At 46.0% G+C, this 27823-nt stretch overlaps 1 protein-coding gene across 1 annotated transcript in view; it reads right to left on the bottom strand.

Moving 5' to 3' along the window:
* The window catches only part of LOC126416975 (uncharacterized), an 86225-nt gene extending 59545 nt beyond the window's left edge, over window positions 1-26680 (bottom strand). Inside the window, exon 1 of the mRNA XM_050084857.1 lies at window positions 26441-26680. Coding sequence (XP_049940814.1) covers window positions 26441-26680 — 240 coding nt within the window. The remainder of the gene's footprint in view (window positions 1-26440) is intronic.
* Window positions 26681-27823: the final 1143 nt, after the last annotated feature.

Here is a 27823-nt window from a genome sequence, read left to right as displayed (position 1 = left end):
CAGCAAGGGCCACCCAGTAGGATGGCCATTTCCAGGAGTCCCAAAGCCTCAGGCATCTACTCCTTGGCATACGTGGGGAGTTAAGGGCGCAGGCATCGGTAGAGTGAGCCCTGTGTTGTCAGGGGGCTACAACCAACAGGGTACATAGCGGCCCCACCACAACAGACTGGCTACCATGCTGGGTATTAGGTGGCAAGTCATCCATAGTCGTCGTCAGCGCAGAAAGCGACACTGCAGAGTACATGGCGGAAATCGCACCCAGGAATGTATCCTCGCCCAAGAGATGGAGAGTGAGCGGGACTGCAATGCAACAACGAATAAGCTGGCTAAAGGTCTCAATGCACGATGGACACAATGCACCAAGTAAGGCGCCCTTCCCAAATTGGCTCTCTCTTCGGAATAATTTTGAAATATGGTGGTCCAACCCAAGAGAGGACCATTACATAAGGGCTGAAACGTTTGAGACTCCTTGTAGTCGCCTCTTACGACAGGCTGGAATACCACGGCCTATTCTTACCCCCAAACCCGCAAAGGGAGAATATGATATCCTTTAAAAAATTCGACGTGACTGAATACTGGCCATGAGGAGTTAATTGGATACTTGAATGGCTGAGAAAAATTACCCCACGTTAAATTTCTTCCTGAAATACGGTGTCTCTTGCAGCTTATGAAAAATTATTAATGCTGCCATAGGACGGAATAGAGAAGGAAAAAGTTGTAATTAGAGTGGAAACTGCAGTTGGAAAAAGGTCAGGAGTAACTGCAATTGCTGGCGACAGGAATCTCATTTGAGAGCCGCTTAGTGCTGTGATGTCAGCAAAGGCAAGCAATATAACGTTCATGAAAATCTGCAAAGCAATTATATCTGTCATCCAATAACATTTTAGACACTTAAAGAATGTTTTGTGTTTACTGATTATTGTGAAGAACAACACTACTATAGAGTAACGTGAAAATTTAACAAATAGGGAAAAAAGTCTTAAACATATACATGTTTAATTATTGATCAGCAAAGAACTAATTGTTACTACAGCTGGATGTCTATTGCCCTTAATCTTTCACCTCTCTGGACGCCAACTGCTTGTTTAATAAAATATTCTGTGTCAGGATTCTCTCGTAATAGCATCTGCAACGTGAGTTTGTGCAAATTATAGTGCGTTTTAGCAAAAGAAGCAAGATAAAAGCTGTCAACAAGAGAACTGTAGCCCTCGCTTATAAATGATGATGTTATTTCAAACGAAGAAGGGTTAACAATTCAGACAAAAATAAATCGCGAATTCGGTTTCAACTATGGTGGAATCCAATACCCATCATGCCAAATTACTCGAATCGAAACTTACCAATGGAATTTCTCCGTGTTATTCATGTAAGAAATACAAATACAGTTCGCAATAAAGAGTGTACCAAATATTTGTTCCTATCCCCCTTTCAGATTAAAGTAGTTGTTGGGTACATATTTCCGCGTAGTCAGCGCGTAGAGCGCGCCCCGCACAACAGCGCAGGCGCAGCGCTCGTCCGTCTCCGCTCTACGAGATGGCGCTGCCATAAAGACGGACCAAATTCTGCTTCCGCCGATCCGCGTATTAATATGTCAAGCAGCCAATGAGATTGCTGCTAACGTAGGACCTTTTCTCCTCGCGGATCACACTCGCGCAGTGATACCTGAACGCTCGAGGTATTATAACGAGTGTACAGACCTCCGATTAGTCAGTCTGCATTAGTCTGTACCAGTCTACATTAATCTGTACTAGTCTATAGTCAAGTTTCAGTCTGCGCCTAATAAGATTACCATATTCCTGTACATAACCATGAAGATAAATGAATAGATACTTTGTCAAGAATCAGAGATATGTGAGAATAAGATTAACGTACCAAGACCAAAGGAACTTCAGATTATCATTTGTAAACAGCACCCAGAATCAAGTTACGTAATGTCTATCCTTTTATTATTTGAATAAATGCCAAGGCCCAGCTGTTCATTATTAAAGATACATTGTGTTACAGGATTCCCATGGAATTGTAACAGTACTGACCATTAATTTTTATTTTACTTACACTACTTTTCTCCAGAGAAGTTTCACCAATATTGCGTATCGCATACGATACATTTTTCTATTTGCCATGTTAAATGTTGCATCCTTTGGTAAACTACAACAGAAATTGAAGAAACGGATTGATTATGGACGTAAACGGAAAGCTAGATTACTATCACGGTTCGCAGCGAGGATACAAATATTTTTTACCGAACTGTCTATCTAAAATTGGAAGAACAAGATTGAGCGGTAGTTCTTACCCACGCATCTGCCTTTCGCACATTAGTCCGATTGTGGATTTCCGGCACTGTTTGCGCGTCTCATACGAACACAATGGGTTCACGCCTTTGTTTTGATAGTCATCTCTGTGTTCAATTTATGTTGTGCTTCGGCAAAATAATAAAAATTTAACGTGGGATCTAGATAAATGTACCATATGTATTACTCAGAACTCGTCACTGATGATACTTCTCTGAAGAAAATAAGCGTCACAAATTGGATGAAAATTAATTGCCAATTCTGTTACAGTTCCAAGGAAATAGTGTAGCCCAGTATATCTTCAATAAGGAACAGCTGGGACTCGTACTGTTTTTTTTTTTTTTTTTTTTGTTTGGGTCATCAGTAGTCTCACTCGTTTGATGCGGCCCGCCACAAATCCCTGTGCCCCTCCTGAGCCAATCCCTTCACCTCAGAGTAGCACTTGCACCCCATGTCAATTATTTGCTGGATGTAATGCATTCTCTGCTACAGTTCTCGCCATATACACCTCCCGGTAGTACCATAGAGGTTTAACTCTTCAGGCTTTCCCGGCGATCTAATGACATCTTGGGTTGTCGGGTGTTCTGCCGGATATCAGCGTCGTACTTGCACGATATTTCGGTCACGTAGCTCGAGACCTTCATCAGGTGCGACCTGAGACTGCTCCTCGAGTGGACCTGGTCCAGTATTTACGCCTATGGCCTTCCCCCTCCACCAACGGCTGCAGGCGCTTCCTCTGTGGTCCGCGCCCATTCCCTGTGACCTGCTGGAGCGTTGCTGCTCCGTTTTCCGTCCGCTGCGGTTCTAGGTGTTCCCTCTGCGGTCCGCGCCCACCAAACCAGCTCCTGGGGGTTTCATCTACGGTCTGGGGTACCAGGCGTTCCCCCTGCGGCCCGCGCCCGCTCACCACGACCTGTTGGAGCGTTGCCGCTACGTTTTTTGTCTGCTGCGGCTCTGGATGTTCCCTCTGCGGTCCGCGCCCACCAGTCCCACTTCTGGGTGTTCCATCTTCGGTCTGGTGCTCCTGGCAGTCCGTCAGGGGCTCGTTTACCATCTCCATGTCTCTGGTTCTTCTGTTTGTGTGGTGTTGCAGCTGGCCCCGTTGCTCCTTTAACCATTCCAGAGCCGGATCCCAGGCTCTGCTTAGCTGGTACCCTGTGTCACGATTCATAAGATCGTCAGCCATTTTAATCTCAATCGATTCTCTTATAACACTGTCCCAAAATCTGGGTGTTTGTGCTAGAATCTTGGTATCCTCATACTTCATGGCATGATCTAGTTCTAGACAGTGTTCAGCAATGGCTGACTTAGTCACCTGTCTTAATCTAGTGTGCCTCTGATGTTCTGTGCACCTGATCTCCACAGTTCTTGTCGTCTGGCCAATGTAGGACATGCCACATTGACAAGGTATATTGTAAATCCCTGGTTTTCGTAACCCTAGGTCGTCTTTGACACTCCCCAGCAGTCCCCCGATCTTGTTGGATGGACAGAAAACACACTTGATATTGTGTTTACGCAGGATCCTACTCATTCTGTCAGAAATAGAGTCAGCATAGGGCAGATATGCCACCTTCCTTGCTTCATCTTGGTCTTCTTCAGGAACCTGTGGTATAGTGGCTGGTCGGAGTGCCCTCTCAATTTGTCTGTCCATGTATCCATTCTTGGAGAAAACTGTTTTGAGACGTTCTATCTCTATGGGTAGATTCTCTTGGTCTGATAGGGCACGTGCTCTGTGGACTAAAGTCTTCAGAACCCCATTCTTCTATGCAGGGTGGTGACAACTGCTGGCCTGCAGATATAAATCAGTGTGTGTAGGTTTTCGGTACACACTGTGGCCAATTGATCCATCTGCTTTCCTCTGGACTAGTACATCCAGAAATGACAGCTGGCCATTCTTCTCCAGTTCCATGGTGAACTTGATATTAGGGTGGCATGAGTTAAGATGTTCAAGAAACTCATTGAGCCTGTCCATCCCATGTGGCCAGATCACGAAGGTGTCATCCACATACCTAAAGAAGCACGTGGGTTTAAATGTGGCTGTCTCCAATGCCCTCTCCTCAAAACTCTCCATAAACATGTTGGCAACCACAGGGGACAGTGGGCTGCCCATAGCTACACCTTCAGTTTGCTCGTAATATTGGTTTCTGTACAGGAAATACGTGGATGTCAGTGTATGACTGAACAGGTCCAACAGAGCACCATCAAATTTCTCTGCAATCAGTTCTAGTGAGTCCTTCAGTGGGACCCTGGTGAACAGCGATACCACATCAAAACTAACCATCATGTCCGAATCTGTGATGTGCAGTTGCTTGAGGCTGCTGAGTTCTCTCAGTTTTTTGCTGAGGTGTCGAGATGGAGAAGTGGTACCAGTATTTGCCAGAATTAAACATCACACCAACTCCAGAGCGGCGAACAAGATAAAACGCAGAGCTAGCATTGCACTGGTGAGAGAGAGGATTCGAGATATGCGCCACAGGTTAGATGTTGTGGCCAGGGAGCTGTTACACATTCATCTGTACATGGCAGCCTCCTTAGCAAGAGAAGATTGGGATTGGGTAGACCGTGCCTCCTGGTCTTTAGCTGAGTGTGCTAGAAGGAATGCCTCATCTTGCCAATCTGCAAAGTTTGACCGCATGAGCAAGACAGCACAGCAGATGGAAGAGACACGCACGGTGACGAATCTAAGTGGCATACAGTTTGATGATACAACCTTAAAGGTACTCAGCAGGGGTCTCAACTTTGCTACGACCCCTAGAAACGTACCCATTTCAGGTTTCGTCAGTGCAGTAGAGCAAGTTGCAGCCACACTTCCACCTAATGTGGCAGAGGAAGTCCGCCGAGAGACCTGCTGGGCCCTCACCAAGGCCAGGCCGCCGAAATCGAACATCAAAACCGAGGAGAGGCTTGCACTCAAGAAACTACGGGAAGACAACAGCATTGTGGTACCGCCAGCAGACAAAGGGAACTCCACTGTCATCTTGCAGCGAGTGGATTATGATGAGAAAGTACGCCAACTTCTGGAGGACCCTGCATACAGAATTCTGGAGCGTGACCCCACGGACATGGTCGCCAAGAAGACTAGTGCTCTCTTGAAGGAAACAGGGATGCCCGATAAGATCATCAGACAACTACGGGAAAAAGCGCCAGTGCCACCTAGACTGTATGGTCTGCCTAAAATACACAAGGAGGGTGTGCCCCTACGTCCTATTGTCAGTAATATTGGGGCACCTACGTACACAACAGCCAAGTACCTGAAAGGTCTCCTTGCTCCATATGTGGGGAAATGTATTCACCACATCCGCAACTCAGAAGATTTCCTGCAACGCCTCAAGCAACTGCACATCACAGATTCGGACATCATGGTTAGTTTTGATGTGATATCGCTGTTCACCAGGGTCCCACTGAAGGACTCACTAGAACTGATTGCAGAGAAATTTGATGGTGCTCTGTTGGACCTGTTCATTCATACACTGACATCCACGTATTTCCTGTACAGAAACCAATATTATGAGCAAACTGAAGGTGTAGCTATGGGCAGCCCACTGTCCCCTGTGGTTGCCAACATGTTTATGGAGAGTTTTGAGGAGAGGGCATTGGAGACAGCCACATTTAAACCCACGTGCTTCTTTAGGTATGTGGATGACACCTTCGTGATCTGGCCACATGGGATGGACAGGCTCAATGAGTTTCTTGAACATCTTAACTCATGCCACCCTAATATCAAGTTCACCATGGAACTGGAGAAGAATGGCCAGCTGTCATTTCTGGATGTACTAGTCCAGAGGAAAGCAGATGGATCAATTGGCCACAGTGTGTACCGAAAACCTACACACACTGATTTATATCTGCAGGCCAGCAGTTGTCACCACCCTGCATAGAAGAATGGGGTTCTGAAGACTTTAGTCCACAGAGCACGTGCCCTATCAGACCAAGAGAATCTACCCATAGAGATAGAACGTCTCAAAACAGTTTTCTCCAAGAATGAATACATGGACAGACAAATTGAGAGGGCACTCCGACCAGCCACTATACCACAGGTTCCTGAAGAAGACCAAGATGAATCAAGGAAGGTGGCATATCTGCCCTATGCTGGCTCTATTTCTGCCAGAATCAGTAGGATCCTGCGTAAACACAATATCAAGTGTGTTTTCTGTCCATCCAACAAGATCGGGGGACTGCTGGGGAGTGTCAAAGACGACCTGGGGTTACGAAAACCAGGGATTTACAATATACCTTGTCAATGTGGCATGTCCTACATTGGCCAGACGACAAGAACTGTGGAGATCAGGTGCACAGAACATCAGAGGCACACTAGATTAAGACAGGTGACTAAGTCAGCCATTGCTGAACACTGTCTAGAACTAGATCATGCCATGAAGTATAAGGATACCAAGATTCTAGCACAAACACCCAGATTTTGGGACAGTGTTATAAGAGAATCGATTGAGATTAAAATGGCTGACGATCTTATGAATCGTGACACAGGGTACCAGCTAAGCAGAGCCTGGGATCCGGCTCTGGAATTGTTAAAGGAGCAACGGGGCCAGCTGCAACACCACACAAACAGAAGAACCAGAGACATGGAGATGGTAAACGAGCCCCTGACGGACTGCCAGGAGCACCAGACCGAAGATGGAACACCCAGAAGTGGGACTGGTGAGCGCGGACCGCAGAGGGAACATCCAGAGCCGCAGCAGACAAAAAACGGAGCGGCAACGCTCCAACAGGTCGTGGTGAGCGGGCGCGGGCCGCAGGGGGAACGCCTGGTACCCCAGACCGTAGATGAAACCCCCAGGAGCGGGTTTGGTGGGCGCGGACCGCAGAGGGAATACCTAGAACCGCAGCGGACGGAAAACGGAGCAGCAACGCTCCAGCAGGTCACAGGGAATGGGCGCGGACCACAGAGGAAGCGCCTGCAGCCGTTGGTGGAGGGGGAAGGCCATAGGCGTAAATACTGGACCAGGTCCACTCGAGGAGCAGTCTCAGGTCGCACCTGATGAAGGTCTCGAGCTACGTGACCGAAATATCGTGCAAGTACGACGCTGATATCCGGCAGAACACCCGACAACCCAAGATGTCACCATAGACGTTACTCCCCGATGTCTTGACAAATGTGCTATCATACTGACCCTTCTTCCTTTCACTGTTTTCCACATGTTCCTTTATTCAGCGATTCTGGGGAGAACCTCCTTATTACATATCTTATGACTCCAAGTAATTTCAAGATTCTTCTGTAGCACCACATTTCAAACACTTCGATTCTCTTCAGTTCCGATTTCCCCAATATCCATGATTCATTTCCATACAATTCAATGTACATTCTCAGAAATTTCTTCTTCGAATTAAGATCTATGTTTGATACTGATAGACTTCTTTTCGCCAGGAATGCAAATTTTTCCTGTACTAGTCTGTTTTTTATGTCCTCTTGCTTCGTCCATCAAACATCATTTCTCTTTCAAGGTAGCTGAATCTACGTCTACTTCTTGATCACCAATTCTCATGTTAAATTTCTCGCTACTCTCATTTCTGCTGCTTCTAATTATTTTGATCTTTTCCCTGTTTACTCTCCTCCATATTCCATACTCATTAGATAGCTCATTCCGTTCAACAGATGTTATCATTGATATCGTTTCACCCCGAATTTTAATCCCACCCTTGAATCTTTCTGCCGGCCGTTGTGGCCGACCGGTTCTAGGCGCTTCAGTCTGGAACCGCGCAACTGCTACGGTCGCAGGTTCGAATCCTGCCTCAGGCGTGGATGTGTGTGATGTCGTTAGATTAGTTAGGTTTAAGTAGCTCTAAGTCTAGAGTACTGATGACCTCAGATGTTAAGTCCCATAGTGCTCAGAGCCATTTGAACCATTTGAATCTTTATTTCCATCATAGCTTCTTCGATGTGTAGACTAAACAGTAGGGACGAAACGCAGCATCCCTGTCTTACACTCTTCTCAATCCGACCACTTCGTTGTTGGTCATCCAGTCTCATTGTTCCTTCTTGGTTACTGTACATACTACACTCCTGGAAATGGAAAAAAGAACACATTGACACCGGTGTGTCAGACCCACCATACTTGCTCCGGACACTGCGAGAGGGCTGTACAAGCAATGATCACACGCACGGCACAGCGGACACACCAGGAACCGCGGTGTTGGCCGTCGAATGGCGCTAGCTGCGCAGCATTTGTGCACCGCCGCCGTCAGTGTCAGCCAGTTTGCCGTGGCATACGGAGCTCCATCGCAGTCTTTAACACTGGTAGCATGCCGCGACAGCGTGGACGTGAACCGTATGTGCAGTTGACGGACTTTGAGCGAGGGCGTATAGTGGGCATGCGGGAGGCCGGGTGGACGTACCGCCGAATTGCTCAACACGTGGGGCGTGAGGTCTCCACAGTACATCGATGTTGTCGCCAGTGGTCGGCGGAAGGTGCACGTGCCCGTCGACCTGGGACCGGACCACAGCGACGCACGGATGCACGCCAAGACCGTAGGATCCTACGCAGTGCCGTAGGGGACCGCACCGCCACTTCCCAGCAAATTAGGGACACTGTTGCTCCTGGGGTATCGGCGAGGACCATTCGCAACCGTCTCCATGAAGCTGGGCTACGGTCCCGCACACCGTTAGGCCGTCTTCCGCTCACGCCCCAACATCGTGCAGCCCGCCTCCAGTGGTGTCGCGACAGGCGTGAATGGAGGGACGAATGGAGACGTGTCGTCTTCAGCGATGAGAGTCGCTTCTGCCTTGGTGCCAATGATGGTCGTATGCGTGTTTGGCGCCGTGCAGGTGAGCGCCACAATCAGGACTGCATACGACCGAGGCACACAGGGCCAACACCCGGCATCATGGTGTGGGGAGCGATCTCCTACACTGGCCGTATACCACTGGTGATCGTCGAGGGGACACTGAATAGTGCACGGTACATCCAAACCGTCATCGAACCCATCGTTCTACTATTCCTAGACCGGCAAGGGAACTTGCTGTTCCAACAGGACAATGCACGTCCGCATGTATCCCGTGCCACCCAACGTGCTCTAGAAGGTGTAAGTCAACTACCCTGGCCAGCAAGATCTCCGGATCTGTCCCCCATTGAGCATGTTTGGGACTGGATGAAGCGTCGTCTCACGCGGTCTGCACGTCCAGCATGAACGCTGGTCCAACTGAGGCGCCAGGTGGAAATGGCATGGCAAGCCGTTCCACAGGACTACATCCAGCATCTCTACGATCGTCTCCATGGGAGAATAGCAGCCTGCATTGCTGCGAAAGGTGGATATACACTGTACTAGTGCCGACATTGTGCATGCTCTGTTGCCTGTGTCTATGTGCCTGTGGTTCTGTCAGTGTGATCATGTGATGTATCTGACCCCTGGAATGTGTCAATAAAGTTTCCCCTTCCTGGGACAATGAATTCACGGTGTTCTTATTTCAATTTCCAGGAGTGTATATATCACTCGTCTTTTTCTATAGCTTACTCTTATTTCGCTCAGAATTTCGAACATCTTGCCCCATTTTATATTGTCGAACGCTTTTTCTAGGTCGTCGAATCATGTGAACGTGTCGATTTCTCTTGTCTTGCTTCCATTATCAAACGCAACGTCAGAACCGCCTCTCAGGTGCCTCTACCTTCCGTACAGGCTAACTAATCTTCAACTAACAGATCTTCAATCTGCTTTTCATTCTTCTGCTATCAGTACTTTGGATTCAGTACCTATTAAGCTGGTTTTACCACAATGCAATCCTCGCACGTCTCGGCCCTCGCAGCGTTCGGAATTGCGTGGACGATGTTTTTCCGAAAGTCTCATGGTATTTCGTGTGTATATTCTACACACTAATTGGAATGTTATCTATCGGGAACGTTACCTGTCCGTTCTGCCTTATTTGATCTCAAGTCATCGAATTCTCTTTCAAATTCTGACTCCAATACTGGATCCCCTATACCTGTCATATCGACTCCACTTTCTTCTTCTGCCTCGTCCATATCGACTCCACTTTCTTCTTCTATCTCGTCGTCAGACAAGTCGTATGCCGCATAGAGGCCATCACTGTGCTCTTTTCGCCTATTGCTCCCTTGTCTTCATTCAACAGTGGAATTCCCATTGCAATCTATTTGTATCTTGCTTTTCAGTTAACTGCAAAAGTTGTTAAACTTTTCTGTATGTTGAATCAGTGCTTCCGACGGTCATTTATTTTTCGAGTTCGTCACATTTTTCTACAGCCATTTCGCCCTGGCTTCCGTGCACTTCCTGTTTATTTCATTCCTAAGTGATTTATGTTGCTGAATTCTTGTACTTCCCTGAGCATTTTTGTACCTCTTTCTTTCATCGATCAGTTGCAGAACTTCTTCCATTAACGAAAAGCTTCTTCGGAATCACCTTCCTTCTACGTATGATCGTATTTCCAATATCTGTCATTTTCGTTTTGGCAATGTCCACACCTCTTCAATTGGTCTACTGTGGTATTTCTTATCGCACTATCCACATGTTTAACGTCTTTCAGACGCGTTTAGTCATTCCTCAGTACTCTAGTACCTCTCTTCTTTCCACACTAGTTCTTCCGGTTCAAATGGCTCTGAGCACTATGGGACTCAACTGCTGAGGTCATTAGTCCCCTAGAACTTAGAACTAGTTAAACCTAACTAACCTAAGGACATCACAAACATCCATGCCCGAGGCAGGATTCGAACCTGCGACCGTAGCGGTCTTGCGGTTCCAGACTGCAGCGCCTTTAACCGCACGGCCACTTCGGCCGGCTATTTCTTCCGGATAATTCTCTTAAACTTCAGGTTACTCTTCATCTTGTGATCTCAGCCTATATCTGCTCCTGCTTACGCCTTACAATTCAATATCTGATTTCACAATCTCTGTCTGACCACGATGAAATCCAACTCGAATCTTCCAGTATCTCCGGGACTTTTGCGTGTATACCTCCACTTGTGATTCTTGAACAAAGTATTACCATCTCCCAAATGTATGGCAGAATTCAATTAGCCTTTATACTATCTCATTCCGACTGCAAAGCCCATATTCACTCATAACCCTTTCTTCTATTCCCTCCCCTACAACCACATTCTGATTCTCCATTATTATTAGTTTTCATCTCCCACTAAACGCTGAATTGCCCCTGTGAGGCAAATTGAAGAGCTATTTGATTGAGAAGTAGCGGCTTCGGCCTCGTAATGCAGAGTGGTGTGCGGACCACATGCTCCTCCATATCCGCTTCCAGTGATAGCTGTGGGCTGAGGATGAAACGGCAGCCAGTCGGTAACGTTAGGTCTTCATGGCCTGTTCGGACGACGTTTTTTATTGTATGTTGAATTACCCGTTCAATATCTTCGAATATTTCCTCTATTTCTTCATCTTCTGCTTGTGACGTCGGCATATATACGTGAACTATGGTTCATATTGTTCATTAGTTGTCTAATCTGAGAACAATCCTATCACCGAAATGTTCGCAGTACTTCATCCTTTCGTTAGTTATTCCATCTTTTTCCCATAGTCACCTCCTCCTTGACAGTCCACTCCCAGAGATCCAAGTTTGGCGGGTGGATGTACACTTAGAAGCTATTTTAGTGAGATAAACACAATAGGTAGGGACGGAGGAAGTGCTCTGCTGGTTTCCTCAGGTCCAAAATGCTCAGGTGTTTGCCATTTCCAGCACTAGATGGGTCTATCGTTTCTATGCAGCAGCCCAAGCGTCTCATCTGGCCTACTTATTACAACTCTTGTCCACGGCTATTTCATATAGCACATTTTTTTTTTTTTTTTGTGTTTCATCTGCACACTTAAGTTTTAATAGTGGTCATCATAGCACAGTTTTAAAAATGACAGAATTTGTCGTTTCTGCCTTTCCAGGGCTAATACGAGAGAGGATCGGAAAGGAACGCACAGTAAGTGCAACGGAGAAATCATGAGAGTTTACAACTACAGGACACGTGTCCTGTGGTTACATGTTGTGTGTCCTTAATGCAGTGGTTTCTATTGCCTTCTGCATCTTCATGCCATTGATCATTGCTGATTCTTCCGCCTTTTAGGGGCAGTTTCCCACAGCGCTCTCTTTGACGAGGCCGTTGGCGGAACAAGGGTGATTCCTTGTGCCGGAATTCTTCGGCCGCCATTGGTAAAAATTTTTATTCAAAATGTAAGCAGTGGCTGGGTCAAACCCAAGACCGAGAACTTTTTTCATTACTAATCAATGACGCTACCCCTGCGCCACGGGCGGCTAACTTCAGTAATCCTTGATATATGAAAAAAGACAGCAAACAGCATAACATCTTTCCGTTCCTATCTGTGAAGACAGTGATGAGGGTATCTTGCTACTACAACTGTTCACAAGTTCACAACGGTTCTGCAAGACAGTGTATGCACAGCTTCAGGGTTACAAAAGAGTTTTATTGGATAGGTTCCACTCTGCAACAAAAATGCAGCATTGTTCTATTTGAAATAACAAATTTGATGCCTGTTTATCTGTGGATAAAAAGGTTAGGGAAACACGATCGACATTACTTAATGAACCGCTTGACACTTCTCATTAAGGTTAAAATAGATTACAAATAAATACAATCTGTCTTTAACACTTCAAAAGATAATTAAAGTGAAGAAGCTCACCACTTCTTTCTGAATGGGGATGGGAACAAGAATATGGTTCACTATTTTTGCTGCAAAGTGCATTCATATTTCTTAGATGAAGAAGAAGGAGAACTTCTGTGGTAAGTTTCCACTCGAGTCATCCAGTACTAAAAATACTATGGGTTATGCGATCCCACCAAAATCGCAACAGAACTGGCGATTTGCTTTTGTTCGAATTGTTCACTTTTTCTCATTTATCACCTCATCTCTCATTTATGAATAACTGCACTTTTCTATTGCTGACAGCTTTAATTTTGCTTCTTTTGCCAAAACACAGTACAATTTGCACAGACTCACCTTGCAGTAGATATTACGACAGAATCCTGAAGCGGAGTGTTTTATTAAACAATCAGGTGGCAACCAGAGAGGTCAATGGCTTATGGAAAAGCTCTTTGTGTCAGTTTGGAGTAATATAAGACCATAAGCCAATTCTGTTTTCATTAGCTGTCGATGATTCTTAATAAATCACAGTACTGGATTGGAAAAAATAAATAAAACAAAAAAAATAAAGAACAACTATAGCTTTTGGTATATCAGGGTAGATAAGAAAGTTCTATATGTTAATCATTTGGCAATATACATTCTTCTTTGTGTGTCCTCATTTACTGGAATCTCGTTTCGATATCTCGACCAGTTTATTAGATATGAGGAATGTGATGAATACTTCATTCTTTAGCATTTGCGATCGGAAGAAAATCCAGTATGATAGCTAAATTCCTTATCCAGAAACATATGGTGTAATATGTACCAGACGAATAATCACAGCGACTCCTTTTATTATTGCAAACTTCTCGAATTTTGCGCAATGTCTTACTGAAAAACAAATATCACGATCAGTATGACCCTTATCGAGATGTTGGTAACTTCACCAAGAAGCTGACACGTAGGTCTTCGTGTCAAAAAACTTCGACGTCGACAGGTCTCTGTAATATAAATGTATCCCCCTTTCCCTTGAGTTGCGCCTATTATTAAGTTCATGTTCAATAGTTTACATATTATGTTCAATAGTTTACATATTATGTTCTCTGCCAAACCAATGCTTCTGTTCTTCGACGCACAGATATGCCAAGAAAGACTAAAATCATCGTTTGTATATCACCCATAACTCCTTCAATTAGCGTTATCATTTATCACCATTACCTTTCAGCTTGACAGTCGCAGAAGCAATTAATGGCGTGTAGCAAAGTTTTAACAAGAAACAAATGTGTGATGCATGATGTAGCACCTGTCACCGAAATTGAGGAAGACTATTAAATAAAAGGCGATACCTACTTCAGAGCTGTATAATGGTTTCTGTAACCAGACAGCCGTGCTGAAATCTCATAACTTTTGCTATTGCAAATAATGGTGCTGAAATTTAACTTACGAAGAATAGCATTAGGCAGAGATTAAATACAAGGGAAGATCAGGAAGTAGCGCACAATAATTTTACTACCAAAAAGGTTAATAGGTACCAAAATCACAGATGAACTTACATGTTTTACCTACTTTTCCACATAGTTACCAACGTTCTCAACACATTTCTCCCATTATGTTCCATATTATACCCTGTTTGTAGAAGTCCGTGTGGTTGGAGTATAGCCATTTGCAGACTGGGTGATTTCACTTTCGCATCTGTCGCAAAGTATTGGCCAGCCAAGACGTTCTTCATGGGGTCACACAGGTGAAAGTCCAACTTTACGAGGTCCGGACTGTAAGGTGGACGCTGGAGCACCTCCCACCCAAATTTGGTGATTTTCTCATGAAAAGGAGCATTGTAACGAAGAAGTTTGACTTCATGAGCGATAATGTTGTGACGTTTCTGACAAACGTCACGAAGGACATAACGCAACTTAACCAAAGGCTGCAGCACTCACAGTGTCCCATGTTCACCAAAGCCCACCAAAAACAAAACATGCACATCCCGGAACACTGTGAAAAGCACTTTCATAGCAGACTGAGTCACTTTCAATTTTTGTCATACTGAGGAACCAGCATGTTTCCACTTCACAGAGGCCTGCTTGGTTTCGAGAGTGTATTGATACCCCCACGACTCATCACCAGTGACGATTCCTTTCAGAATATCATATCCTTTTGCGGTGTAACATGTTAAGTGATCCAAGCTTTCATCATACTTTGGCCCTTGTGATTGTCTGTCGTTTCCTTAGGCACCCCGTGGACACAAACTTTGTGAATTTAAACATGTCACGATCAGTGTCATACACCACACCATAGGAAATGTTGAACTGTAGCGATAAAGTTCGCAGGTGGACACGCCGGTCGTTCAAAATTGCTGCCTCAATGGCTCCGACATTCTGCATCTTTGCAGCTGGTACCAGCCGCGTGGAGCGTGGGCTGTCATTAAGATTCACACGACCCTCTTGGAAGAATACACACTTCTGGGGACATCGCTACCACCCACACAGCTGTCCCCATACGTCCCTGTGAATTTCATTCATTTTACGCCCTTTTACTTACAAGTATCGAGCTACACTTTGCTGCTCTTCACAAGCTGACGAAAGTAACATGGGTGCCATGTTTGTTCTGTAGTTCACGCTTCTCTCGCTAGAGCTGCAAAGGAAACAAAATACCCTCTTTAGCGCAAAGTTCAAACTAAATCGTCGTGAAATTTCAACATTCCAGCTACAATAACAGGGGATGAAAAAAATTATTGTGCGTACTTTCCGATCCTCCCTGGAATTAGCCCTGAAAAGCCAGAAAATAAAAATTCTGTAGTTATTTTAACTGGGTTCTAATGAGCAGGATTAAAACTTAATTGGGCAAATGAAGCCAAAAATAAAGATCTGCTATAAGAAATAGCCGTGGATAAAAGATGCAGCAGATCGGCCAGATAAGATGCTTAGCCTGCTGCTTAGACACGATAGCCCCATCTAGCACCGGAACTGGCAAACACCTGAGCAGTTTGGAGCTGAGGAAAGCCACAGGGCGCTTCCCTCCCCACACCATGTATTGTATGTCCGAAGTGATAACGGACTGGTAGTCGACCCAAACCCATATTGGCAGTGCTGTGTCCTCCAGATCATATGGGACACACCCTACATACAAAAGCGCTGAGCCGACTGCGACCCAGGAGTAACATGGTTAAATTCGCAAGCAAGAGAAGGCACACACAGAGCAATTATGTTACGCTTCCACCTTACCTCACACTTCCACTCAGTTGGTACTTCAAGGATATGCAGTTGCATAGGGCCAGGTTTCAGTGAATGTCTTATGACTAATCTACAGTCGCCGCCAAGAAGAGCTAATCGGGAATATGTATAAGTAACGGTAGTCGTCATTCACGGCTTTTCTTTTTGAGTCATCATTCTTTTGACTCGTTTGATGCAGCCCGCCACTACCTCCTCTCCTGTGCCAACCTCGACATCTCACAGTAGCACTAACAACATACGTCGTCAATTATTTACTGGATGCTTCCCAATCTCTGTCTTCCTCTACAATTTTTACCCTCTACAGCTCTCTCTAGTACCATGGAAGTTATTTATTGATGTCTTAACAGATGTCATATCATCCTGTCCCTTCTTTTCAGTGTTTTCCACGTATCTCTTTCCTCTACGATTCTTCGCAGAACCCCTTCATTTTTTTCCTTATCAGTCCACCTAATTTTCAACATTCTTCTGTAGCATCATATCTCAAATGCTTCTATTCTCTTCCGTTTTTCCCACAGTCCGTGTCTCACTCCCATAAAATGCTGTCCTGCAGACGTGCATTCTCAGAAATTTCTTCCTAATAGACTTCGCTTGGCCGGGGATGCACTTTTTGCAGGTGCTAGTCTGCTTTTTATGTCCTCTTTTCTCTGTCCATCATGGGTTCTTTTGCTGTCTAGGAAGCAGAATTCCTTAACTTCATCTACTTCGTGATCACCAGTTATGATGCTAAGTTTCTCGCTGTTCTCATTTCTGCTACTTCTCATTTCTTTTGTCTTTCTTCGATTTTTAAAAAAATGGCTCTAAGCACTATGGGACTTAACATCTGAGGTCATCAGTCCCCTAGACTTAGAACTACTTAACCTAACTAACCTAAGGACAACACACACATCCATGCCCGAGGCAGAATTCGAACCTGCGACCGTAGCAGCCGCGTGGTTCGGGACTGAAGCGCCTAGAACCGCTCGGCCGCAGCGGCCGCCTCTTCGATTTACTTTCAGTTCATATTCTATACGCCTTAGACTGTTCATTCCAGTCTATAAGACTTTACCGGCGTCAAAGACAGATCAGTGCTAATGGACATCGGTCTATATTGCCACACACAATCTTCACACTTAAGTTCAATACTGTAAATTTTATCTTAATAAATCATTGTAAAATGTTGCTGATCTGTGTTACCACTAATTTTTGTCATAGCTGTTGCTAACCATGTTTGACGAAGTTATACTGTATATGGGTTCACTTCCTGCTACATTTATATACTTGACACAAAGTGCATTTCGTGAATACAATAGCCAAGCTGGAGTGAAAGCAAACCTTCGCAGATGTAAGGGAGCTTTTCAAGGCAGGGATGATAAACGGACACATCCACTAGACTCAGAACGGTAAGCCAACACTTAATGGAAGACACATAACTCGCCAAGCTAGGTATGCTTTATAGGAATCTCTGTGTTGGCAGTTGTGCGTGGTCTTTCATCCATGGGAATTCTGGGCGGAACAAAAAAGTTAAGGAAGGTGTTGAAAAATAATTTCATTGGTCAGAAGAAGTACATGAGCTGACCAAACGTGTTCATGGCCATGCCCAGAGAGAGAGAGAGAGAGAGAGAGACGGAAGAGAGAAAGAGAAGAAGCACTGAAGAACACTAGGTGAGAGATCGTCCTAACGTGGGGAACTGGGCAAAGGAGACACTTGCTGGCGAAATTTGATGGAGTATGTTTCAGCTGGAGACGCAAGAGCAGTATCATAGATGATGCCCTTGATGAGACTAGGCTACTGAGCGTCAGATATAAGACTCTCCATTATACATATCATTGTACCATTTCGTAATTACCATTTATCTTTAACACTCTCACAGAGCTCTGTTTACTCTAGTACATGAAGAAAGAGCTAAGGTCCACCGCGAATTACGATGTCTGTGCCTAAAGGCGTTTACACTCCTGGAAATGGAAAAAAGAACACATTGACACCGGTGTGTCAGACCCACCATACTTGCTCCGGACACTGCGAGAGGGCTGTACAAGAAATGATCACACGCACGGCACAGCGGACACACCAGGAACCGCGGTGTTGGCCGTCGGATGGCGCTAGCTGCGCAGCATTTGTGCACCGCCGCCGTCAGTGTCAGCCAGTTTCCCGTGGCATACGGAGCTCCATCGCAGTCTTTAACACTGGTAGCATGCCGCGACAGCGTGGACGTGAACCGTATGTGCAGTTGACGGACTTTGAGCGAGGGCGTATAGTGGGCAAGCCGGAGGCCGGGTGGACGTACCGCCGAATTGCTCAACACGTGGGGCGTGAGGTCTCCACAGTACATCGATGTTGTCGCCAGTGGTCGGCGGAAGGTGCACGTGCCCATCGACCTGGGACCGGACCGCAGCGACGCACGGATGCACGCCAAGACCGTAGGATCCTACGCAGTGCCGTAGGGGACCGCACCGCCACTTCCCAGCAAATTAGGGACACTGTTGCTCCTGGGGTATCGGCGAGGACCATTCGCAACCGTCTCCATGAAGCTGGGCTACGGTCCCGCACACCGTTAGGCCGTCTTCCGCTCACGCCCCAACATCGTGCAGCCCGCCTCCAGTGGTGTCGCGACAGGCGTGAATGGAGGGACGAATGGAGACGTGTCGTCTTCAGCGATGAGAGTCGCTTCTACCTTGGTGCCAATGATGGTCGAATGATGGTCGAATGCGTGTTTGGCGCCGTGCAGGTGAGCGCCACAATCAGGACTGCATACGACCGAGGCACACAGGGCCAACACCCGGCATCATGGTGTGGGGAGCGATCTCCTACACTGGCCGTACACCACTGGTGATCGTCGAGGGGACACTGAATAGTGCACGGTACATCCAAACCGTCATCGAACCCATCGTTCTACCATTCCTAGACCGGCAAGGGAACTTGCTGTTCCAACAGGACAATGCACGTCCGCATGTATCCCGTGCCACCCAATGTGCTCTAGAAGGTGTAAGTCAACTACCCTGGCCAGCAAGATCTCCGGATCTGTCCCCCATTGAGCATGTTTGGGACTGGATGAAGCGTCGTTTCACGCGGTCTGCACGTCCAGCATGAACGCTGGTCCAACTGAGGCGCCAGGTGGAAATGGCATGGCAAGCCGTTCCACAGGACTACATCCAGCATCTCTACGATCGTCTCCATGGGAGAATAGCAGTCTGCATTGCTGCGAAAGGTGGATATACACTGTACTAGTGCCGACATTGTGCATGCTCTGTTGCCTGTGTCTATGTGCCTGTGGTTCTGTCAGTGTGATCATGTGATGTATCTGAACCCAGGAATGTGTCAATAAAGTTTCCCCTCCCTGGGACAATGAATTCATGATGTTCTTATTTCAATTTCCAGGAGTGTATAATTTTAAGAACTTCATAATGAGATCGCGTCGTCCCGAATCATGCTGTGTTAGATAAATGACACATTTCCACAACTGGGTCATCGTAATCTTCGTACTGTTTGACAAAGTTGCACTACGGCTTCACTGTAAATAACCTATGATAAACTAATAGCTTTGGTGGGAATCCAGCTCATAAAGCAATCCTGCTTGGTTGGGAGAAATGAGCTTTTGTTTCAGAGTGTGTGAAAGGCAGGTCACGAAGATGCGTTCCGAAGTCGCTCAGTCAACTGAAGTCTACAATAAATACGTTCACAAAAGAGCAGCTGATCTTCAAATACATCTGTCAACAACGCATAAACACATTTAAAAAAGATTTGAAAATGTTTTAGACCGATTTTTACAAATGAAGTATCTGAGAAGAATATGAAAAAGCAAGTTGCAGCCTGCCGTGCTTTGTTGGCACAATTTCCAAATATCGTGTCTCGCTTTAAGAGTGTTATTTTCTGACAAATATTTCATGAAACGCAACATCATTTATATGATACGATAAATTGGTTTCGGTTCTTTGTCATTTTAAAATGTTTCAGCGATAGTCGTAATTTCACACTGGCCCCTGTGTGAGAGTACCCAAATACTCATCTGTCATTTGAATACACACTGCCTGAAAAAATGTGAATCGCCCAGGAGGGGAGGAGGAAACGAAATGGAACTTCACGGTTTGAGAGCGTGTGTGACGTTGCTGCATGGGTTACAAAGTCGAGTCGAAATCGCAAAGAGCGTGACAGTATGAAAATGGTTCATATGGCTTTGAGCACTACGGGACTTAACATCTGAGGTCATCAGTCGCCTAGAACTTGGAACTACTTAAACCTAACTAACCTAAGGACATCACACACATCCATGCCCGAGGCAGGATTCGAACCTGCGACCGTAGCGGTCGCGCGGCTCCAGACTGAAGCGCCTAAAACCGCTCGGCCACAGCGGCCGGCTGACAGTATGAGCTCTCTTGTAAGTACGACGTTGCACCCGCTCTGGCCTAGATGCATGCGCTAATTCACTTGGAAAGCGTATCATCAAGCTCTTGTATCTTCTCCTGTAACAGGTCCCTGATATCCTGTATACTGGCACTGGAAAGCAGAAGACGTCCGCGCGGGTCCCACATAGTTCTTTCAGGGATGGATCTGTGGATCTCTCTTGCCAAGCGACTACCTAAACATCACGCAGACAGCTCACAAAGACACGTTCCAGGTATGGATGAGCATTGTCCTGTTGAAAAATGACACTTTGATGCTGTCGCGTGAGAGGTAATACTCTAGGACGCAGGATATGTGTCTGACGTACCGTTGTGTTGTCAGACGTCCCTCAGAACACTACCAGCTCTGACCTGAACGCATACCCGATGCCTCCTCTCCCTCCCCCCACACCACTTCCAACGTAACACCAGGAATAATACCGCTGTCTCTCCTAAACATTACAAGAGCGTGACCTCTCCCTAGGTTGCATCATATTCACCAATGATGGTCATCTGGGGTAAAAAGAAGGACGATTCATCGCTGAACGCAGTGGGACACCATTCAACAGAAATCTATGGCATCACTCCAAACGCAACATTTTGTTTTGCGGTGTCTGTGGGAGGTTACGCAAGGAATGACAATTTTCTGTCAGTTGCGACTCTCCAACCAGTGGTGCGGCATGTCTCAGACGGTTGCAGGGAGACCATTGTTTGTTCTGGAATGGCAAAGCCCACCATGAAGGAGTTAGAATGTGTTTCGTGCAGTATATGGTGGTGTGTAGGCGTGGTCGACCGGAACCTTAAAGAGTATACCTGCTCTCACATTCTCATGCAGTTCAACATCGGGCCATTGTCGCATCGGAATGCCCCACAAAACTGTATACGGCACGATTCGACCAGCCGGCCAAATGCGGATCCACAGTGAGGTCTCTTTCACACACTGTCAGGTGCTGATAACGATGTGTCTCACGAGTATGCGGCATCTCTGTGTCCTTCGCAGTAATCACTCAACATCTATCAATGTTCGCAAAACTTACTCATACTCTCTACCAGGCATGATGGCAACACAAAAGAAAATGGTTTAAATGGCTCTAAGCATTATGGGACTTATCTCGTGGACTGTGCGGCGCCGGCCGGAGTGGCCGTGCCGTTCTGGCAGCTACAGTCTGGAGCCGAGCGACCGCTACGGTCGCAGGTTCGAATCCTGCCTCGGGCATGGATGTGTGTGATGTCCTTAAGTTAATTAGGTTTAATTAGTTCTAAGTTCTAGGCGACTGATGACCTCAGAAATTAAGTCACATAGTGCTCAGAGCCATTTGAGTCATTTTTTGACTGTGCGGCTGGTCGTGGCGGAGGTTCGAGTCCTCCCTCGGGCATGGGTGTGTGTGTTTGTCCTTAGGACAATTTAGGTTAAGTATTGTGTAAGCTTAGGGACTGATGACCTTAGCGGTTAAGTCCCATAAGATTTTTTTGAACTTAACATCTGAGGTCATCAGTCCCCTAGACTTAGAACTACTTAAACCTGACGAACCTAAGCACATCACACACACCCATGCCCGAGGCAGGATTCCAACCTGCGACCGTAGCAGCAGTGCGGTTCCGGACTGAAGCGGTTAGAACCGCTCGGCCACAACGGCCGGCAACACAAATCATGACAAACACTAATGCACTTCGCTGCTCGTTTCATTGTCACAAGAACTGCATCTGTAATTCATTTAGATGCCCGCCGACGGTGTGTAATCGTACGAAGTTAGACTGATCTCCGACCACGCCTTCCGGGTGCTTCACTGGTTTTGTCAGGCAGTGTATATCCGCAGTCGTAATGAACTCGAATGAAAACAACGTTCCTTAGTCGTCAACTATTTAAAATAACATTATGGCCAAAGTTTGCTGATCCTGTGATATAAATGACAATGACTGTATAACAGTCAACGTGTGATAATGAATTTCTCTTTTATAAAATGGTGACTGTGGCATTCGATGTGAAAAAAGCTTATCAACATAACACACATTCACACAAGAGGAATGTGGTTTTCCGTTCGAAGGAAATTCACCATTATGTTTTAATGTCATGATACCTATTCGGACTAATTTTTCTGAGCATGTAAGTGGAAATTCTTATTTGGACAAATGTGGTCAGTACAGCAGGACAAGGGAATCATGGCTCATGTGCGTTTACAGCAGGATGGAGCTCTAGCACATTATTTAAGTGCATCAGTTCCTTGACGAATAACTGCGAGCCCGCTGCAGCCTCACTGAAATGCCCACCACGCTAGTCAACTCATTATGGGGAATAATCAACCACCATGCAGACTCGTGATGAATTGCGGAAAAAATACTGAGAAAGATTTTTGAAGCGTAACTCCTGATATGCTCCGCAAGATGTGTGCATGGTACGATTATGCACTTGCAGAGTCACTGGATACATATTTTCATGTACAAATACTCTCATATTCAATACACAATTTTCACCAAGGGATACGGGGAAATCTCGGACACAATGGACAATGACTTGGGGAGTCTTGCTTGGGGAATCATTGTCCGACGAGGAGCTTGCGTCCCTCTATCTCCACCTGACATCACAAAATCGTATCACATTATGTTGAGTAAATCAGTGATAAAAAGATCAGTACAAGATAGGCAGAGACGGTGGACAGTGTGACAAAAAAATGGAAAAAAACCTTCCGAACAGGCTTTGAAGGCCCAGCGATACCATCCGACCGCCGTGTCATCTTCAACCCTTATGCGCCATCGGATGCGGGTACGGAACACGACGAAATAGTGTAGCAGAGCAAGATGGTGCCTGATCCAGAATTGTGTGATCGTGTCAGGAATAGAGGTCTGCGTGGATGCGGGTATTGACGGATTTACAGCAAATCAGTAATAACTGCTCTGCGGACAAACCAATGCCCTAATGGCACTGATCACTGGTGTATATGTGGATATGCACTATCATAATTAATTTGTGGTGAAAAGATAATGGACAGTATGAGTATAACGCTTTTAGATTTCCTGCGTTACATGCAAGCAACAAGAATAAATACTGTTATTTAGATGCACTATTACGAGGAGCGTTCAATAAATGTAAGACTTTTTTTTCTTGGTCAGTTTCGGTTGAAAACTACTGAATTTGTTGTGGAATATCGTGGAATATTCCCGGCTCAGCCTCTATCGTTTCATGAAGTTCCGATATGTGATGGCGCTATACGTGGCCTTGGAAATGGCGTACGTAGTGGAGGTGCGTTCCTTCTTATGGTGGAAAACCAGGCGCTTGCAGAATGCTTGAGAAGACTTTGCAGTGAATAAAAGTACGCTGAGTCGGTGAGAGTGGCGTCTATCATCACAGCACCGGGATCCGGTAACGCTATCTGATCTCCCACGTTCTGGCTGGCCGCACACATCTGTGACTCGTGCAATGTTGAAAATATTTTCATTTGAAGGATTGGAATGCCGCTCAGATCAAAAAAGAATTGAAGTTCACGCGATCTGTGAACTACTATTGAACGCCATTTACTTTTGAATTAATGAATTCAAACATGATCGGACGGGCACCGAACACCAAGAGCGCTCGAACCATCCAGTTGAGGTCACTACAAAGGAAACGGTTGACAAAATGCGTGATCTGGTAATGCAAGACCGCTGAATAAAAATTCGTGAGTCTGTTGAGACTGTAGGCATCTCAACTAAGGGAGTTCATACTATCCTGCACGGAGAACTGGCTATGAAGAAGCTGTGTGCGAGACGGGCGTCGCGATTGCTCACAGTCGACCAAAAGCGCATTCGGCACAACATTACAATACACAACGTCAGGCGATGGTTAATCGCAGTCTATAAGACTTTTTGCGCCGATTTGTGACTGTTAATCAAACCACCCATCACTACCCAACAGAGTCAAAATGACAGTCAAAACTATGGGCAAATGCTAGAGAAAGTGCATCCGAGAAGCCAAAGAACACTTTTGTAAGCTTGTGAGGTGATGGAATGGCCACTGTTTTTTTTTTTTTATTCCCAAGGAATTATCTTCATAGAATACTATTAAAAGGGCAAAATCATAAGTGGATCTTATTATGCTTCACTGTTTGAATCTTGCATTGGCTGAAAAAAGGAGAAGGTTGGCACGAATAAAAGTACTCTTTCACCAAGATAATGGACCATCTAACACAGCAGTGGTAACCATAGAGAAAGTGCATGAAACGGGTTTTGAATTGGTTCCTCATCCTCACTATTCAGCACACTTAACCACCAGTGACTTCTTCCTGTTCGCTAACTTGAAACTTTGGCTTGCTGGGAAGAAATTTTCATCAGGTGAGGAAGTTATAGTTGCAGTCAATGAGTATTTTTCAGAGTTTGTGCAGACTACTTTTCTGATGAGATGAAAAAGCTGAAGGATCACTGGAACAAGTGTATAACCCTCAAAGGAAGGAGACTAAGTTCAGAAGTAAGGTAAGTTGTTTACGAAACAAACACTTTTTCTTGCTTTTTTAGCAGACTTATCAAACCACCATCCTACCTTGCGCAGAGGCTCTGGAGAATACTGAGGGAATAATAGCATGTGATTGCCCTCCTAGTTGGCCGTGCTGTCTAACGCACGGCTTTCTGGGCGGGAAGGAACGCCAGTCCCTGGCACGAATGCGCCCGGCGGATTTGTGTCGAGGTCCAGTGAGCCGGCTAGTCTGTGGATGGTTTTTAGGTGGTTTTCCATCTGCCTTGGCAAATGCGGGCTGGTTCCCCTTATTCCGCCTCAGCTACACTATGTCAGCGATTGCTGCACAAACAAGTTCTCCACGTACGCGTGCACCACCATTATTCTACCAAACAAACATAGGGGTTAAACTCGTCTGGTGTGAGATGTTCCCTGGGGGGTCCACCGGGGCCCGAACCACACAATAACCCTGGGTTCGGTGTGGGGCACTGTAGGGGTGGACTGCGGTAGTCGACATGGGGTTGTGGACCACTGCGGCTGGGACGGAGCCTCTCTGTCGTTTCTAAGTCCCCGGTTAACATAATGAAGTGTACATAGTTCCGCGTAGTCAGTGCACACACAACTTTCCCGCTAGAGCGCGCCCCGCTAAGCACAACAGCGCAGGCGCAGCGCTCGTCCGTCTCCTCACTACGAGATGGCGCTGCCTTAGAGACAGACCAAATTCTGCTTCCGCCGATCCAGGCATTAAAATGTAACGCAGCCAATGAGATTGCTGCTTACGTAGAACCTTTTCTAGTCATGGATCACACTCGCGCAGTGATACATGAATGCGCGAGGTATTATAACGAGTGTACAGACCTCTGATTAGTCAGTCTGCATTTGTCTGTACCAGTCTGTACCAGTCTGCATTAGTCTGTACCAGTCTGTACGAGTTCTACATTTGTCTGTACCAGTCTATAGTCAAGTTTCAGTCTGCGCCTAATAAGATTACCATATTCCTGTGCATAGCCACGAAGATAAATGTATAGACACTTTGTCAAATATCAGAGATATGTGAGAATAAGATTAACGTACCAAGACCAAAGGAACTTCAGATTGTCAATTGTAAACAGCATCCAGAATCAAGTTACGTAATGTCTATCCTTTTTATTGTTTTAATAAATGTGTGTGAAAATTAATCAAGTTCTGTTTAAAGTTGGTCACTGTCAATCTGCTACTCTAAGTGTTCAAGTGGCATTTCTATCGTCTGACCTAACGGCAGAAGATAAACACGCCACGACAAGACCACGAGACATATTGCTGACACTCGCCTACTTCATTTGAGCGACAAGTCAAATAATCTGATGGTGTGTGTACCGAAGGTCTTACAGTACGCACGCCACACATAACATAACATAACATGTGATGGATTCAGACATTCTGTGTCGCTGGATATACAGGGTGGCCTGATAAAGGGTAAACAACTCTGCAGTAAGAATCGAGCTCTGGCGAAAAGGCAGTGTTTAAAAATCTCTTCACTGTCAACTTGCGGGTAAGGCACGTGCAGATGCGGACACTCTTGTCATATGTGCATTGTCTTCCCAGTGAAACTGGATACATACTTGGAGAGAGAGGTAGTGGAATTGGTGCTCGTGGACGGCTATGTGGCCGAGACGGAAGAGCCACGTGGCGATGGTGTTGAAGGTGGAGAGCATGAGCGTGAAGCGGTCCAGGTCGCTCGTGCCCTCCCTCCAGATGGCGACCCCCTGCGAGCAGAGAAAGAGCACGATGGCCGCAGACGCTGCCGCGTTCAGCAGGTAGAAGGAGCGACCCGCCCAGGGACCGGCCCGCGGGTGCCGCATCGTGCCGGACCAGTGCAGCAGCCACTGGAGCAGCTCCAGCTCGCTGCTGCTGCTGCTGCTGCTGCCCGCCTCTGTAAGGCCGGCGGTCGCCTCCATCCTGGCGTGGCAGCAGGCACCTCATCAGATGCGGCACCCAGCATGTCGACACTGACTAAATACTTACGAAACAACGCACCAAAGCACAGGTAAGCAAACTTTAGATCAAGGCATTCTAACCAGGAAAGTACTTGGGCTCGAACAAACACAAATACACCAAAATCGAGTGAGAAATAATGCAAATGTCTCTTATTGCACCAGTGATACTCCCACATCTGCAAAATTCTGCAGTCGTCCGTTAGAGGCGTCTGCGTATGCCATGCCGCATTGCACGCTGAACTGCCGGTACGCCAGTCGAGACCAGTAGGGACGGTGCAGTGTGCTTCTGAAGTTGCGTTTTGTGATATTATTTGTGTATTGAAGCGTCAGATGGCTCGGCGATTGCTAATCAATCCTGCTAATGTATTGCGATTGGTTGAGATGAAGTTACGAAGAACCCTTCTTTATGAAGATGGTATTGGTGTAGAAGACGAATCATTCGCGTGTTTTCTGGTATCTATTATAGTGCAGAAATATGAGCGTAAGTTAGAAACAGATACTGTTGTAACGCTAACACATAATGATGATGATAGGGATGATAATGACGAACAACTCACTGCAAACGGTAGTGCTACGGCAAGTGCGGCAAGAAGTGATGGAAGCAGTGACAGTGAATACCAACCGTCTCCCAAAAAGGAACGTTAAACTTGCAAGTATCATCACGGCGTTTGATGACAACACACTGGAGAACAGGTACGATGATTATTACGTAAGAGGTTTCGTCACATACGACAAGCTTCTGAAAAGATACCCTAAACTGAAGTCTAAAAGCAATATTAAAAACATACTGGATTACGTGGCAAAGAAAAGAGAAGGAAATACAGTTTTCAGAGGAAATCGTACACTGCTGTTCAAGACCATCAAGGAGCGTGTAATGGCGGAATTCGATGAAGCGCGAGAATGTGGTTCCACCGTTCATTATTGGTATTTACAACATTGGGCATTGGACTTAGCCAGAAATCTCGGATGTACAAACCTTACAGCTTCACTAGGATTACTAATTTGAAA

The sequence above is a fragment of the Schistocerca serialis genome, chromosome 8 (assembly GCF_023864345.2).
Source record: "Schistocerca serialis cubense isolate TAMUIC-IGC-003099 chromosome 8, iqSchSeri2.2, whole genome shotgun sequence".
In the NCBI taxonomy this organism is placed as follows: domain Eukaryota; kingdom Metazoa; phylum Arthropoda; class Insecta; order Orthoptera; family Acrididae; genus Schistocerca; species Schistocerca serialis.
Note: the sequence above shows the minus strand (reverse complement) of the source record. Positions and strands in the feature narration are given on the sequence as shown.